The 16,501-nt window shown below is 36.0% G+C and overlaps 1 protein-coding gene across 2 annotated transcripts in view; it reads left to right on the forward strand.

The window, feature by feature from the left end:
- LOC121416137 overlaps positions 1 to 16,161 on the forward strand; it is a 43,593-nt gene extending 27,432 nt beyond the window's left edge. For both annotated transcript variants that reach the window (XM_041609610.1, XM_041609611.1), the window contains 11 exons: positions 4,739 to 5,680; positions 6,047 to 6,152; positions 6,449 to 7,476; positions 8,139 to 8,244; positions 8,544 to 9,307; positions 9,647 to 9,752; positions 10,675 to 11,420; positions 11,921 to 12,026; positions 12,505 to 13,238; positions 13,543 to 13,651; positions 14,006 to 16,161. In XM_041609610.1, coding sequence (XP_041465544.1) covers positions 4,739 to 5,680; positions 6,047 to 6,152; positions 6,449 to 7,476; positions 8,139 to 8,244; positions 8,544 to 9,307; positions 9,647 to 9,752; positions 10,675 to 11,420; positions 11,921 to 12,026; positions 12,505 to 13,238; positions 13,543 to 13,651; positions 14,006 to 14,320 — 5,062 coding nt within the window. In that variant the 3' untranslated portion in view covers positions 14,321 to 16,161. The remainder of the gene's footprint in view (positions 1 to 4,738; positions 5,681 to 6,046; positions 6,153 to 6,448; positions 7,477 to 8,138; positions 8,245 to 8,543; positions 9,308 to 9,646; positions 9,753 to 10,674; positions 11,421 to 11,920; positions 12,027 to 12,504; positions 13,239 to 13,542; positions 13,652 to 14,005) is intronic.
- The last annotated feature ends 340 nt before the right edge of the window (positions 16,162 to 16,501 follow it).

Below are 16,501 nucleotides of genomic sequence, written 5' to 3' on the forward strand. Positions count from 1 at the left end.
AAATAAAGATCTAGTTAGATCTTTTGCATAATTCTCATTTGATATTTATTTCATACATTTGCATCTTCATGAATCAACCATCAAGTACTCAAATAATTGGTCAAAGTAAAACTAATTTTTTGCTCGCCTGCATAGCAGAGCAAGACTATAGGCGCCACTTTTCTGTGGCTGTGGAGGCATCAACATTGAAATCTTAACCAAGGTTAAGTTTTTGAAATATCATCATAGCTTAGAAAGTACATGGACCTATATAGTTCATGAAACTTGGACGTAAAAGAAATCAACTATCACTGATCATCATGCCTGAGTGTAATATCACTTGACCCAGGTCAAAAGTCATTTAGGGTCAATGAACTTTTGCCATGTTGGGGTTTTTGTTGAATTGTCATATCTTCAAACTTTCCTGTCATCTGTAGTTACATGTAGCAATTTCATGCTGAAAGGTATCAACTTCCAATTAATGAAATACATAAAAAATTAATTTATTGAATTACATGATTATTGATTTTTAATGAGAAACTCCTGATTTCAGCAATTAAATTGCTGATTTTTCAATTCCATTTTATTTTAGAAAATTTATTCAGTTCATATTTATTTCAGCACTCCAAAAACAATGAGTACATATTTGCATCAAATATACACATCAAGTATACAGATTAATAATAAAGCGAATAAATCATACAAAAATAACTTAAGATAGATACAGTGATATAATTTGGCCTGTATGATTATAGAAGAAATTGGCCGCCTGGTATTTAAAAAAAATATTTTTCTATGTCTGCCAAATTTATTGTCTGATATACATGTAACTTTTGTTAGGATACTTGCTCTCATCTGTACAAATTTATGTTGAAAGGTATCAGCTTCCAATTAAAAAAAATACATAGAAATTAATGTATTGAATTACATGATTATTTTTAATGTGTGCAGATAAAATGTTGACTTTAATTATGAACGTAAACGGCTCAGGGGTCAACAAAGTTATGCTGTACGATCCAGAGAAGAAGGTAGTAAGATAGATTTCCTTTGTTTAAAAAAGTGATTTTGTACAAATTAGTATTGAAGCACACTACAGATTTTACATTCAACATCCATTAGAGATTCATACAATGCATGTAGAACTACATGTAAAGAATTATGCACAAACCGGCTCCTTTACTTCGTTGTTACAATCATTGCCAATCTTAAACATGGCTATATTCAAATTTGTTCTGGTAATTATGGATAATAACTTGGATCACTACTTGTTTTTAAGCTAGTTCTCTGTCAAAATCTAAATTTATCTTGTTAGAACAGTCTGCTGAATGCTGATAGAAATGATGTTGAAATTCTACACATACATTTTAAAGTCTAAGAAAGTATTGTCAGGGCTCTTTTTAATCCAAGGTCACTCAAAGCCATGGCCTTCTATGTCCTTTCAAATATTTGTAGACTTAATGCTAAAATAGTCTAATCAAGTCTAACAAAGATCTATTGGTATGGATGACAATCTGATTACGTTCCCAGAAAAAAATCCATTCAAATTAGAACATCTATTATCAATCAAGTAGTTGCAATTGTATCCTATTTATGTCTTCTTGCTTTTCTTAGAACATGATGAGAAATTTCTAATTTCAGCAGTGGAATTCTTGATTTTTAAATTCCATTATATTTCAAAAATTGGCAGCTTGGTATTTTAACATATGTAATTTTCTTCTCCATTGTATTTAATTTAATGCATTGTCTCTGTTCAAATTATTATTTTGATGTATGTTTAATATGTGTACGGTATATTTTCATGGCAATATTGCATACGATGTTTGTTTTCTTTAATGATCTCATTCATGGTGAAAAATATGTGTAGCATATCTGACTAAAAGGGGGGAAAAGAAGAAATGATGGCGGCCTGGAATAAAACCTCCATATATTATTTTACTTTCAATGTACAATTTTTTGTTATTTTTTGTTTGAATTTTATTGCATTCATTTTGTATTTTCAAGAGTGACATTTCTTTGGGAGACAATGCTTTGCGATTGATATGTACTGTGAATTTCATGTAATGAACAAAGTAATCTAGGAAGAATGCAGCCCTTAGGATCATATGCAAAGCTTTGTACTAAAGGGCCTGAGTATGAAAAAAACATTATTAAGTTACTTAGGAAGTCTAAAAAAGAGAGATCATGACAATATTGACTAATGGAGAGATGGGATATATAAAGAGATGGAGAAAGAAGAGAGGAGGATTTGAAGAGAATTGACAAGAAGAGGAAAGAAAGATGATGAGGTGGAGAAGAAAAAGAAATATGATAGAAAGATATAAGAGTAGAGAAACAAGAGGATAATGTCCTGAGACAGTGTATCAAGAACAATTAACAGTATAACAGTTTGCCATATTTCAAGCATCATTTTGGAGAATTCAAGAATTCATGAGGAATTTAATTTTCGATTCTTATATTGTTAATCTGTAACCCTACAAAATAGAGTAAATCCAGACGTTTAAAGCAAAGGTTACTTTAGGTGTGTTCAGACCTCCAGAAAACAATAATAATGGGTAGTTTTTCCTGGTTAAAAGCAAATTATACACAATATCCCTATAAGAAAATACTTGCTGATAAGAAGGTTTAAAATTACCGTTCTTTCGCATGGACTTTTCCAAGGTTGGATAGGTGTGAAAGAAAAAAAAAGGTTATCAGGGGAACATTTCATTAACCTTTCTTGTCTGATATTCAGATATGACAACTTTCCACAATTTTGATTGGTCAGACTTTGGTCTTAAAGGTCAAGTCCACCTCAGAAAAATGATGATTTGAATCAATAGATAAAAATCAGACAAGCACTATGCTGAAAATTTCATCAAAATCGGATGTAAAATAAGAAAGTTATGACATTTCAAAGTTTCGCTTATTTTCAACAAAATAGTTATATAAACGAGCCAGTTACATCCAAATGAGAGAGTCGATGATGTCACTCACTATTTCTTTTGTTTTTTATTGTTTGAATTATACAATATTTCAATTTTTACGAATTTGACAATTAGGACCTCCTTGCCAGAAGCACAAAATGTTAAAATAATGGAATTCCACGTGTTTAGGGAGGAGTGAAACTTCATTTTACATGACAATGACAAGAAAATCAAAATATTTAATATTTCATATAATAAAATACAAAAGAAATAGTGAGTGAGTGATGTCATCAACTCTCTCATTTGGATGTAACTGGCTCGTTCATGTAACTATTTTGTTGAAAATAAGCGAAACTTTAAAATGCCATAACTTTCTTATTTTACATCCGATTTTGATGAAATTTTCAGTGTTGTGCTTGTTGAACTTTTCTCTTTTTATTCAAATCGAGTTTTGGTTGGGGTGGACTTGTCCTCTAAGCACTTTTACTGTAAATAGTAACTGTTACATACATGTAAAACAGGACTTGTTGGATAAAATATCTGAAAAGTCCTTTCATGAAACCCTTCCCTTCTGTGCTTAGAGCAATTTATTGTAAATTAAAGGGTATAGGGCTTTGGTGATTGAGTTGGTCTGAAAAAGTTTAGTGGATTTCTTTTTTTCTCCTCAGTTTGTTTTTTAAAAGCCTGTTTGATTTAGATCAACATTTTGTAATCCTATTTCATCTTTAAAGACTTTATCATTTACTGGTATGACCACATAATAGTGGACTGGTTACTAAACTCAGTTTATACCAGTTTATCTAATTCACAGTAATCCTGTAATCTTCACAAATGAAAGAAGGAAAGCTAGTGTAATGGTATCAACTTGGATGAAGGAAAAAATATTTTTAGATGTGAATGTTTTGTGTATATATTGAGTAATAGCCAATATTCCAACTCTTATACATGGATCTATACAAGGTTCTATGACAGCATAGAAACATAGTGTATTCTTAATTCATGTGTCAATTTTAACAGAGTTTGATGAACCCTAAAATGGCCGGGGGGGGGGGGGGTTGAATCAACCCCCCTCAACATTTTCTGCGATCATTCCGGCGCGCAAAATTTTTTGACCACGCCACTCACAGAGTTTATATTTTTAGGTCTCGCGCATCTTTTGGGACCAAATTTATGATACCCGGGTATGTGGTTTTGAAATTACTTAACATTTTGTAAGTGCATGTCAGACCAAAAATTGTTCCAAAACATGATTTTGTGTACAAAGTCAATTCAAATTTAGTTTTCTCATCTTATTCATAAAGATATGATTATTTTTACTGTAAACAGCTGAAATCAATTGATTTTAGCATAATTATGCTTCAAAAAGGTTGTGCAATAAATCAGGTGAAAAAATAAAGAAAAACAAAAGGCTGAAAAACATAGAAATATATAAGAAATTCATAAAACAATGAAATACATTAGAAATTAATTTCCAAAACAAAGTTTTTTTCAATTGCGATTATTAAGAATGCTACAAAGAATATTTTTACCAAAAATTAGCATTCTAGGAGCTTTATTTAGTGAATTAGAGCAAAAAGTATTATTTATGCGTAAATTAGCATAATTAATTCATATAAAATAAAATCTCATTATTTTGGAAAATTTTGCCATACAGCCTTGTAGATTACATTGCACACTACTAGCGTGCAAATGTTTTCGGCGCTCACGCGCGATCGGCGGCCGAGATCTCAGGGGGGTTGAATCACCCCCCCCCCCCCCCCCCCGCCACAGAACAGCCAAAAAAGCCCGGTCTGGCTAGGGTTAAATCATATTCCACTTTTGGCAAGTTTGATTGGTCTTTGATGTTTTCTTTTCAGTAATAATGCCATGGGAGGCTGTCAACATTGTTCGCCAGTCACTTTGCTTTCCCAAGATAGATCAGTCCTCGATCACATCCAGCAGTCCTTCTCTTTTCCTCCAAGACTGCCTGAGGAAACTTCAACCCGGTCCCTGGAAGATACGGCCACCCAAACACCATCATTGCATCAGGAAGACCAGCCAGTTGAAGCTTTGAATAAATCTGTACCAGGGCAATACCTGCAGGGTTCAGTAAGAACAGCTATCATTCCTTCACCTGACGATGTGCCTTGCCAAAACACTTCTGCAGAGCATGGCAACAGACTAGTTGCGGAGACAATACAGCAGTCTTCTCCTGCACCATGTATGAATAACTTACCAACTCAAGAAATAACATTTCCTGCAACTCATGATATTGTGACCAACCCACAAACAGCCACGTGCACAGCCGAAGGTCAAGAGGATCATGTAGTCCAGAAGCTGTCAGGCATAGGCATGTCACGTGAGACACCTGAAGACAAAGTTGTTCAGGAGTCATCTTCTGTGCATTTGTCTAGAACTACAAGGGTCCCAGAGGAATCCTTGCACTGCTCTCATAATCCACTTCATCAGACCACCCCAAATTATGTTAAATACAAACCAAATGTGAATGTATCCCAGGAGGCGCACTTTGCAAAGGATTCTGCAGGAAGTATTTCCTACTCTCAAGACCATGTCCCATCTTCTATTTTCCCTGAAAATGAGTTAACAAATTCAGGACAACGAGGACAGGATGGGGAGCAGATGCCTGATGGTGATCAACCTCCGTTACAGGATCATATTGATCTGGTTCTCACTGATTACAAACTGCCTTCGTTTCCTGCTGATATCATCCAGAGACTTGACCATGGTGCATGTCTGGAACCTAAGGAGAAGTCCATTATCCTGGATACAATCTTTGAGAGTGTCATTCCATTTACATAGTGAGTATTATGTTCCACATAATAGGAAATGAGTTGTGATTGGATGAAAGTTCATCATCTGATGGAGTGTAGTATGGCCCGTCATTCACCAAGTGATTGACGTTTTCTTTAAACTATATTCAAACTTCAAGTATCAGAATGATTTTGCCTATATATGATTTAACAGGATATTCAAGACATGAATTTCAGTCAATCTCACACCAAAGTCATTGATGTAATTTGAAATGAGCCCCATCCCAGTCACATACATAAAAAAACAGACACATTTTTATCATCCAGGAAGGGATGGTATCAGCCTTCATGTTACAAAAGAATTTATGTCTTTCAGTTTTTTAAGACATGTTCAAATCCTTTTCTCCTTTACAGTTACCCATCCAGGTCAGACTATACTTACTTGACAAAAAAGCTCTTGGAGCAGCATCCAAAGCTTCTACCTCAAGTTGGCGCCATCCAAGATTTTCATTATCAATGGGTAAGAAGAAGTGTGGATATACATGTAAAGTGGATATGAAAGGTCCATATATTTGTTAGAAAGTGTATAAACACCATTTACATTTTTTTTTCCTTTCAAAAATATTCTACATCCTGTTGCTTGATTATATAGATGTTGCAAACATTATTACTAAATATGTTAATTTCAAGGGAAATCCAGGATGTGGCTAATTGCAGAAATCATAATCAAGTTTTCTTTACTCATGACAAATTGTGCTTCTTATCAAAGCAAAGATTGTTTCCATATGTAAAATCTCTTTCTCCTTCACCTTGTAGGAGGCATGGAGACAGAAATTGATGTACAAGTTTAAGAACAGGCGTAAACGCCAGGACAGAGATGCTCCCAGTGTACGGCACTATAAGCGCATGAAGGAAGGGGAATTAGACCAGGACACGACTGCTTACTCCAACACAGCTCATGAGGATATAAGTTGTCGTAATGGGGCTGATGATGAGGTCTCTGAAGCAATGGTTGATGAGGAACTTGCAGGAGTTTGCCAGAAAGACTCTTTAAAAACTTGCATGGACAAAGATATGAAGGCTAATCAATGTGACACACAAGATGTTGCTTCAGAATGTCCGAATCAACAGCTGAGCCCTCAGCCTGCGAGGATTCCAGAAAGGAATGACCATTCTTTAGACCCACCCCAGCAATGTAAACCTGCACAATCGCACAATGATCTTGTGATGGCCTGTGTCATGGACTCTGTGTCTTCTTGTGTAGACTTGGAGGATTCTGGGATTGCTGATAAAGGCATACCTTTGTCTCAGAAGGATGGCTATCACCAGGAGCCCACTTCACACCTCCAAATTAGGTCTGTTATAGGGGCCTTCCATGAGTCTAGTTCATCAATTTGTAATGAAGTTTCCAGGTTACCGAGAAGTAATTTACAGATGTCTGAACACCACACTAAAGACAGTGTTCCTAGCTGTCAACCAACCATGCCATCTTCACAAAATAAACCAACCATGGAAGTTGAAATGCTGCCCGGTTGTTCATCATTGTATGGACAGATTTTAAAGAGTTGTGGCAGTGCACTTCTCCCCTCGAGAGATTATTCCACTTCTGTCCATTCCCACAAGAATGTACCCTCCAGCACTGGACAAGAGCAGAGGCTGACGGAAGGTCCACGTGCCCAGAGCCCCACCTTCGTCTTTCCCGAAAGACCATCACTCTCTGGTTACAAACTGCCAGAATTCACTTCTACTATCAATAGAAAAATCAAGAATTGCATACCTATAGAAAGCCATGATAGATCCATTATTTTGGATACGCTGTATGAAAGTGTCATTCCCTACACATTGTAAGTATTAAGCTAAACTAAAGAATAGTGGTATGTCTAAAGTTTTAAGTAGATAATCAACCATTTATAATAATGGGCTGTTATTTCCACTGTTGGCTGCAACTTTAAGTAATTGAATTATATGATATGAAATTATTTGGTTTCCCCCCTTGTATTTAAAACAGACTTGAGAGAGCAAAGAGATAAACAATTCATGTTACATATTATTAATTTGGAATTTATTCTGTTTTGTTGAAAGTTGTCAAGGTATATTACCAGGTTACGTTGGGAAAAAAACCTGTGCTTATGGACCAATCAATGGGAGAATGATGAACAAGTATCATTAAATCACTCTCTAGGTTCGTACTAACATCCGTAACTTAGTTTGTGTAGAAAACAAAATTACCACCAAAAATGTGATTTTTGTTTCTCTCAGGAATGCAGACCTCCTAACTTATCTGAATGGAAAGTGAAGAATCTTAATTTATGTCTTTCCAAACATGGAAATCTCTTTCAAATTATTCTTTTTTTTTCCTTTCGGTGGTAGTTTTACAATATAATCCTATTGGAAATCATGTCCCTTAGCCTTTTTTTGTTGCATATTTGTCATTGTTTTCCAGAAGGAAGGTCAGAAGCTGTTGGATTTGTAATCATGAAAGTCTTTTAATATCTCTTTTATTCAGTTATCCAACTGCTGCAGATTACATCTATTTGACAAGCATCTTTTTGAATCAGTATCCACAGCTTTTCAGCCAGGCCGGACCAACGCGTGCTGGAGCAGATAATTTTGTAAGAATTGATCTCTTTGTGATTGTTATAACCTTAAAATTCATTTTTAAGATCATAGTACAAACTTAAGAACAGTAATACATCACTATGACACTTTAGTGGTAGCCTTTCATGTGATGTTGCTGCATTTATTTTTATTTCAGTAAAAGAAAAGACAGATTAAAAAAAACCTGTTTTTTGCTTTTTTAATACATTTCTGTCCATATAAAATCTTGATTGATTATTCTTTCCATTAAATGGAAATGTCAACATTTTTAAGTTGAAGGACACCAAATATAATTGTTTCTTGTACTCCATAGGAGGCTTGGAGACAGAAACTGATGTACAAGTTCAAGAACAAGCGGAAACGCCAGGACCGGGATGCTGCAGCTGTACAAGAACGTACCCGTAAGAAAACTAGGAATCCTGAGAGTTTAGACAAAGGTAGCAGTGGACTAAACTCGGGTGACATAGATCTGGTAACCAGTTATTTTTCTGATGATGCTGCTGCCGCTGCTGCTGATGATGATGATGTCCTGGAAGTGATTGATGATGATGAAGACATTGTGATCAAAGAAGAAGACACTACATACCATGTAATGGCTGCAGATACAACCAAGATTGATGATACACCAATGAGTGAAGCAGTCAAGGAGTCGAACTCTGTGCCTTTGAACAGCACTAGGAATCCTGATAGAAACCTGCCCTGCTCACAGAATCAGCACTCCAATCCACCAAACACTTTACTCTTACAAAACCAACCAGTCAAGGAAGTCATCCAAGAATCTTCATCCATGCAGCGATCAGTCTATCCAAGACCTCCAGAAAGGACCTTACCTTCTCAACATCCTGGAGTCAAGGGGGGCCTACCAACCAACTTGGGCAGGGGAGATAATCAAATAGAAACTCACCAAAGACAGAGTTCTCCAACATTCAGACCAGAATCTTTGACACTCTATGATTATAAACTCCCAGAGTTTCCTTCTCACATCATTCAAAAACTGAGTTGTGGTATGCAATTAGCTACCAAAGACATATCTACTCTGCTGAACATCCTCTATGACAGTATCGTGCCTTACACCTAGTAAGAAAAATTTCCATTTTTTGTGTGTTGTTACCTATTTAAAACCTGGGAATTCATAATACACAAGAGACATTTTTAGTTCAAATATGGATGAGTACCTTATGAGGAAGTATATCAATGTCTATTCAATTTTTCATTACATATAAAGTTTTTATTAATCTTTACATCAGCCAGTGTGGATAGGTAAATGATTCAAGGTGGCACTACAAATGTACATGATTTATGAACACTATTTTTCCTGTGAATCAACTGCGTTGAAATCATTGTTCTCATCTTCTTTAACCGCTGAACATATTTTTTCAGATTCTAAGAAAAATTGTTATTTTTCCATCTCTCTAGTTATCCATCTGCTTCAACTTACAACTATATTACAAAGATGTTATTAGAACAGTATCCACAACTTCTCTCCCAGACTGGCCCCATGAAAGATTGTCCGGACAGCTGGGTAAGTAGAGATGGCAATCTTGGTGTCTGCATCTTTCCAACTTCCAAGCATTATGTTTACTAAATGGCAATATGGGTATGTACTTCCCTCAAGACCCCCTTTTTAAAGCTTGCCAGCACTTCACAAGCATATCATTTTCATCCTTGTTCTCTGACCAGCCTGTTCTACCCTGTTCCTGAGGTTCTAATTCTGTAATTTTATTGCTTGTTCTGTAGGCCCTCCAAACTTTAAGATGTTCCTATTGTTTCTATTTCCAATACAACACCATGCCCCCTCATTTTCTTAAGATCCCCCCTCCCATTTCATATTAAATTCCAGTTCCCAAGCACCCCCATTTGAAACTGGCCTTTGCTCGTGTGACAACTGCTCCAGGCCTTGTTTCATCTAAGATGTAGGATTATGGTTAGAGTTGCAATTGGGTTTTGTGTTAGGTTTAGAGTAAGTTTAGGGTGTGGTATTAAATCCAGAGTTGAAATTAGTAATTGGATTAGTGTGTAGAATTTATAACAGAGCAGTTGCCGCGAGAGCAAATGCCATGGAATCCTTTCTAGAACCAGGTTGGACTGGTTGTTTCTTCGGCGTATAAGGAAGCTTGTGCATCTTTGCCTGGAGATAAATAGAACATAGAATAAATAAAACATAGAAAACTGGCAGTCTTCAAGGGTTTCATAAAGTTACCGGTAAGCAAATTTATATACATGTATTAAATACAATCTACCTAACATTTTTTATACTCAAGAAATATAGATTTGTCTGTGTGATAGTAGGAGGATCTCTGCAGACTTTTATGTTGACTTTGCTTTTCAAAAAACAAGGTTTGCTATTCAAAATTTTCAGAAAGAATTGAGCTATAAACCTTCAGATTGAAAAACCTCTCCATCAGATGGATGATAATTGACGGTTCATTTTTCCTATTAAACAGGAGGCATGGAGACAGAAATTGATGCACAAGTTCAAGAACAGGCGCAAGCGCCAGGACAGAGATGCTCCCGCCGTACAACAACGATTCCATAAGAAGTATAGTAATATTGATGGACTTGATGAATTTCCAGGTGAAAGTGAACAAGACCTGAATGAAGGCAGAGATTCTGATTGGATTGAAAAGGATGATGATGAGGGTATTGTCTTTGAGGTGGTGGATGATGAGGAGGAGGAGGACATAGTAGTTAAAGAAGAAAACACCACTATGGCCGCAGACACGACCAACCTTGGTAGTCCATCAGTCAAGAGAACAGTCCAAGAGTCTGTTTCTTTGCCTTCGTACATCCAGAGTTCAAGGAGCACTGAAGATGATCCAATTTACCAACCAAGCATTTCAATGTCACAAGGAAAACTAGTCAATGAAATCATCCTGGAGTCTTGTTTCCCACAACCATCAATACAAGTGTCCAGACACCCAGAGACTATCTTGCCTTCCTACCAAGAAGGTCTTCAGAGCACCGAGAAGACCTTCTCATCAAGCTCAATGCAAAGAGAGATGCAGATAGAAAACGAACAAAGGAAGCGTTCTCCAATTGTACGACTAGAAAGCTCAAAACTCCGCGATTATAAATTACCGGAGTTTCCTTTTAGCGTCCTTCATAAACTGGATCGTGGCATTCCATTAGCTACCAAAGACGTATCTATTCTCCTGAATACCATGTATGAGAGTATCATTCCATACACCTAGTAAGAAAGTATTCTTTCACTCTTCTTTTGGTTGAGTTCTTAAAACCAAGACCATTTAGAATCAATTTAATTGTTCACATTTTGGTTATGACTGCGATAAGGTACAATAAAGCCTTTCCAATTTGAATAGAATAGGTTTTCATATTGTCTAGTACAGTACAACATTTCCAGTCTTTGAGTCAAACCATGTAGAACTAAAAGGAAATAGTGAAATAAGCAAGTACCCACACTTCATTATAATCACTGCTCTTGTTAAGTCTATATTGATTTGATTTCAAGCAATTTGACTAAATTGTTAATCATCGTTTCAAACAATCAGATATCTACTCTCAAAAAGAAAAATAAATTTTCAAAATGTAGCTATATACAGAAATGAATGTGTTATATTTTTTATTTTTATGAAAAAATACAATATTATACAGAAATGGTATTATGGAGAGTATATAATCTAATATATCAGGTGTTTTTTCAGATAAATTTTTCTTGTATCCTTTCCCTAGTTACCCAACCAAATCAGACTACAACTACTTTACCAAGATATTACTGGAACAGCATCCACAACTTCTTCGCAATGGCCCCAAACAAGGCAATTGTCCAGATAACTGGGTAAGACCTACGTCAATTAATACTCTTACTTATCATAGACCTATTAGTTTTCGAAAACAAGTCTGAAGGTTCAATTCAGTACAGGTGAGTTTGCTAATCTCTTAACACCACAGAAATCTTAGACACAATTTATTACAGAGATGTGATTAACACATGTTGTGGTCCGAAAAGTCACTAGGACTTGTTTAGGATTGTCTTGTACAGACTTAATTGTACTTCACATATGTGTGTGAATAGAGGCTTTGTAGTCACAATTTTTATGCACACAAGTTTTTTCCCATTACAAAATAAAGGGCATAGGGGTAGAAAGGGCTGTTATGATTTGTACTCTTACCCAGAGATATCTTAAAGAAAAAAAAACTTTGTGAGAAATACTTAAAATTTTGGTGCAGTAATACAAAATGCAACTTGACTCCCCATAGTGTTGGCGTTTTGAAGAGCATCTTATTTAAAGATATCATTGTTTTCTCTTTTTTAGGAGGCATGGAGACATAAATTGATGCACAAGTTCAAGAATAAGCGGAAGCGCCAGGACAGAGATGCTCCCGCTGTACAAGAAAGAGCACGTAGGAAATTTGATGATCTAGATGAATTCCAAGGTTTCAGAGAAGACACCTTGAATGAAAGCAGAGAATGGATTAGCGGTGATCATCATGAACAGGATGATGAAGATGAGGTCTTTGATGTGATGGATGATGATGGGGATGTTGTAATTGAAGAACAAGACACCACATACCATGTCATGGCTGCAGACACAACAGATATTAGTTTTCCACCAGTCTCTAGAACAATTCCAGAAGCTAGTTCTTTGTCTCCGTACATCCAAGGCTCAGGGAACCCTGAGAGAAACCTTCCAGTTTCACAAGATGATCAGATTCACCAACCAAGTGCTTCATTTTCACAAACCAGACCCATCAAGGATGTAACTCAAGAGTCTAGCTTATCGCAAACACCATTGCAAGAAGCAAGACTCCCAAAGACGGCCTTGCCTTCCTTCCAAGTAGTTCCTCACTCGGCTACAATTGATGAGGACTTGCCACAAAGGAAGAGTCCTGCAACTTTAAGACAAGAAAGGTTGTTTCTGTATGATTATAAACTCCCAGAGTTCCCTTCTCACATCATTCAGAAACTGGAGTGCGGTGTTCAATTACCTACCAAGGACATTTCTACTCTGCTGAACATCCTCTACGAGAGTATTGTGCCATACACCTTGTAAGAAACTATGTCTTTGTTTTTTGTGTGCAAGGGTGTTTCCTATTTTAAAGTTTAAGAGATGCCTCACTTTTGAAGCAAAGCATGAGTACAGTAATCTTCATGTGCCATGCTCCATGTGATCATCAACATTTATTTTTTATGGATTTTAAGAAGAATCATGTATGCTTGCATGATGATCTAATGTAATTATGGAAATCTCAGAAGCTAAGGGTGCAATATATATTTCTTGTAATTCACAGTAGAAGAACAAAAATCACATAAATTTGTGAAAATGGTTTTTTTTTTAAATCTTTTTTTGTAGTTACCCTACTACATCAGACTACAACTTCTTTACCAAGATATTATTGGATCGTCACCCAAAGCTTCTCACTCACGCTGGACCAAAGGGAGGCAATCATCCTGATAACTGGGTAAGAATAAGAAACGACTGTATTAAACACTATGATACACATTTAAATTGAGAAATAAAGACTGGGTACATACATAGCATTTCATTATGTTCACAATTGTTCTACATATCAAAATATATTTTTTTTTGTGACAAAATAGAGAGAATGAAAGATAAAATTACTTTTGTTTTTCCAAAGCCATGATGCAAAACAAGTTAAGAATTGCCTTCATTTACTCCTTATAATCATAGTTGGCTCTTACATTGGGTTGTGTAGTAGTAATTTCATTTAAAAGATTAAGAATAAAACATTTGTTGTAATGTGATCGGATAGTGTCTACATAAGCATTTAACATCAGCTCTTATATTTCTGCAGGAGGTGTGGAGACAGAAAGTGATGCACAAGTTTAAGAACAAGCGTAAGCGGCAGGACAGAGACGCCCCAGCTGTACAACAGCGAGCCCACAGGAAGTTTGGGTGTTACGAAGGACTTGAAGAACTGCCAGGTTCCAGTGGACTACACCTGAGCGGAGGTGACTGGATAACCAGCAGTTGTCCTGAGGAGGAGGAGGATGAAGATGTTGGTGATGTCTCAGAGGGGATGATTGAGGTCAAGGACATCATTATCAAGGAAGAAGACACAGAATACCATGTCATGGCTGCAGATACAACCAATGTTGGAGACACTTGAAAGCTGTGACCATTCAGTTAGATGAGAAGTGGGCCAACTGGTTCGAGTGGCAGTTGATATCATCTAGATGACCCCTGAGGCCAATGGTGCTGCCCTTTTAACTTTGAGGATGATGAATGATAGTCACAGAACAATGTTTCATATCTGCTGCTACTAATAGCACTTGAGATCAAGGCATCATGATCATGGGGCTGTTTCATGAAACTTGCAATAACATTTAGAAGCTACTGAAATCATTCAATGTGGTTGGCTGACAGTAATTGTTCATTTCTGAAACAGGACCCAGAATATGAATAAGATATTAAATTGATTCATCAGCAAGACATCATAATCCTGGACCTATTTATCTCGAGGACAGGAAGGATCTAATGGATGACCTTTGACCACTGTTATTTTTAGCACTAAAGGTTTGCAAAGATATTCAATATTCATATTTCCTTTGGTCACCTCACCATTAAGAAGACAAGTCATGATGATGACCCTTGACCCCACTCAAATTAATAACACCAGAGATCTGCCAACTTCCATCCATTTTCCTAATGCACCAGGTTTAAGGTCATTACAATGACTCTTCTCTCACATGGGAAAGCTTGGCCTTATCTAGGCAGGGAGGGGGATGCTCTAAGACAACGTATGAATTATGAAAATAGTGTCATGCTAATGCGTACCAATATTCAAAGCTATAGGAGCCCCCCATCTGCCTGTATTATTTAAAAACCAAGATAACCCAGCCTAGTCTGGGTTCAAGATCTGGGGGTGGTGGTTGATTTCATGCTTACCACATAAGTAGCTGTTTTTTAGATGAAAAAATGCGTTCATATATGACGGAATAATTATACTTTTACATTTGGCATGAATGTTAGAGGGCAAAGTGAAGAGCAGAATAACACTGTTTGATAATGATAATTCAAAATATTTGTATCGTTATTAATGTGACAGTTTTGAATCCTATTGTGCAGGAAATCATAAGCTCAGAATTCAAGTAGAAAGAAAAAAAAAATCATTTCAGAATTTCATGTTTATTTAAAAAGATCAAGAGAAGATATAATCCAAAAGTATAGTGTTGATGTTGATCTTGAGTCTCCTGCCTTCTTTAAAAGTTCTAGTTAATGTTTGTTTTTATTGTTTTTATTTTTTTTATTCTTATTATTTTTTTTTTGGGGGGGGGTGAGTCTTAACATTTGTTTGAGTTAAAACTTGTCTGACTTAAAATATCTTTTGCTCATATATCTGTATAATTCCCATTTTTCGGTGAATTCTATTTTAATGTTAAAAAGTTACTCCTTTTTTCCATTCCTCAATAAACTTGAGGTTTATTTATCAAGGTTATCTAATGAAGATGTGAATATATCTTATTGGCTTTTTTTGCTGTGTTTGTCTTCATAGCAAGTGAACAGTCCTTTTTCACAACTCAAGGAAAGTTCAAAATCCTGTCATTCTACATTATTATTATACAGAGTTTAATGATAAAGAGTAGCAGGATTTTCTATGTTCACATTATTGCCCTGAATATAGAATATACGAAAAGGACAAAAAAATATATTGGGGGAGGGGGTAATTTGAATGTTTTTTATAACTGATGATCGAGTGATCCTATCTTTAATTAATCACCCAAAATCTACTGTGTGCCTAAATTTGAATAATTGTTTGGATAACACTAGCCCCCCCCCCCTTGTCAGTGCAATCAATTAGATATGAAATGTTTTTATATTTTGATATTCTCTTTATAGTTATAGGAGAAGATAAATTGTGTTTTCTTGAATGATGTTGTGTACATTGATACAAACATAGTGTTGATTATATTTACTAATGTGTTATTAAAATTGTTAAAGAACGATAAACAGCAAAGAAATTTCTGCAAACATGTGTAAAGTTATTTGGAGCATTCTCAGGGATTATAAGAGGGAAACAGGATGGAAGAAGGTGATAAAGGGGGTAGGTGGTAAGAGAGACAGTAGAGGATGCATGGCCGTATGCTAATTTTTTTCCGGGGGGGGGGCAAGACGCAAATTTTCTAAGAAACCTGAAAGCGATAGAGCAAAACGACCAAGCTTGTCATGGTTTCCTAATGTGAAATTTAAGAATTTTGTGCACAATTTTGATGACTTTTGTGAAAATTTTCAGTAAAAATTGTAAGTTTTCCAAATTTATAGGGGGGTCAACCGCCCCCCCCCCTTCGCT

Source organism: Lytechinus variegatus, chromosome 5, assembly GCF_018143015.1.
Source record: "Lytechinus variegatus isolate NC3 chromosome 5, Lvar_3.0, whole genome shotgun sequence".
Taxonomy (NCBI): domain Eukaryota; kingdom Metazoa; phylum Echinodermata; class Echinoidea; order Temnopleuroida; family Toxopneustidae; genus Lytechinus; species Lytechinus variegatus.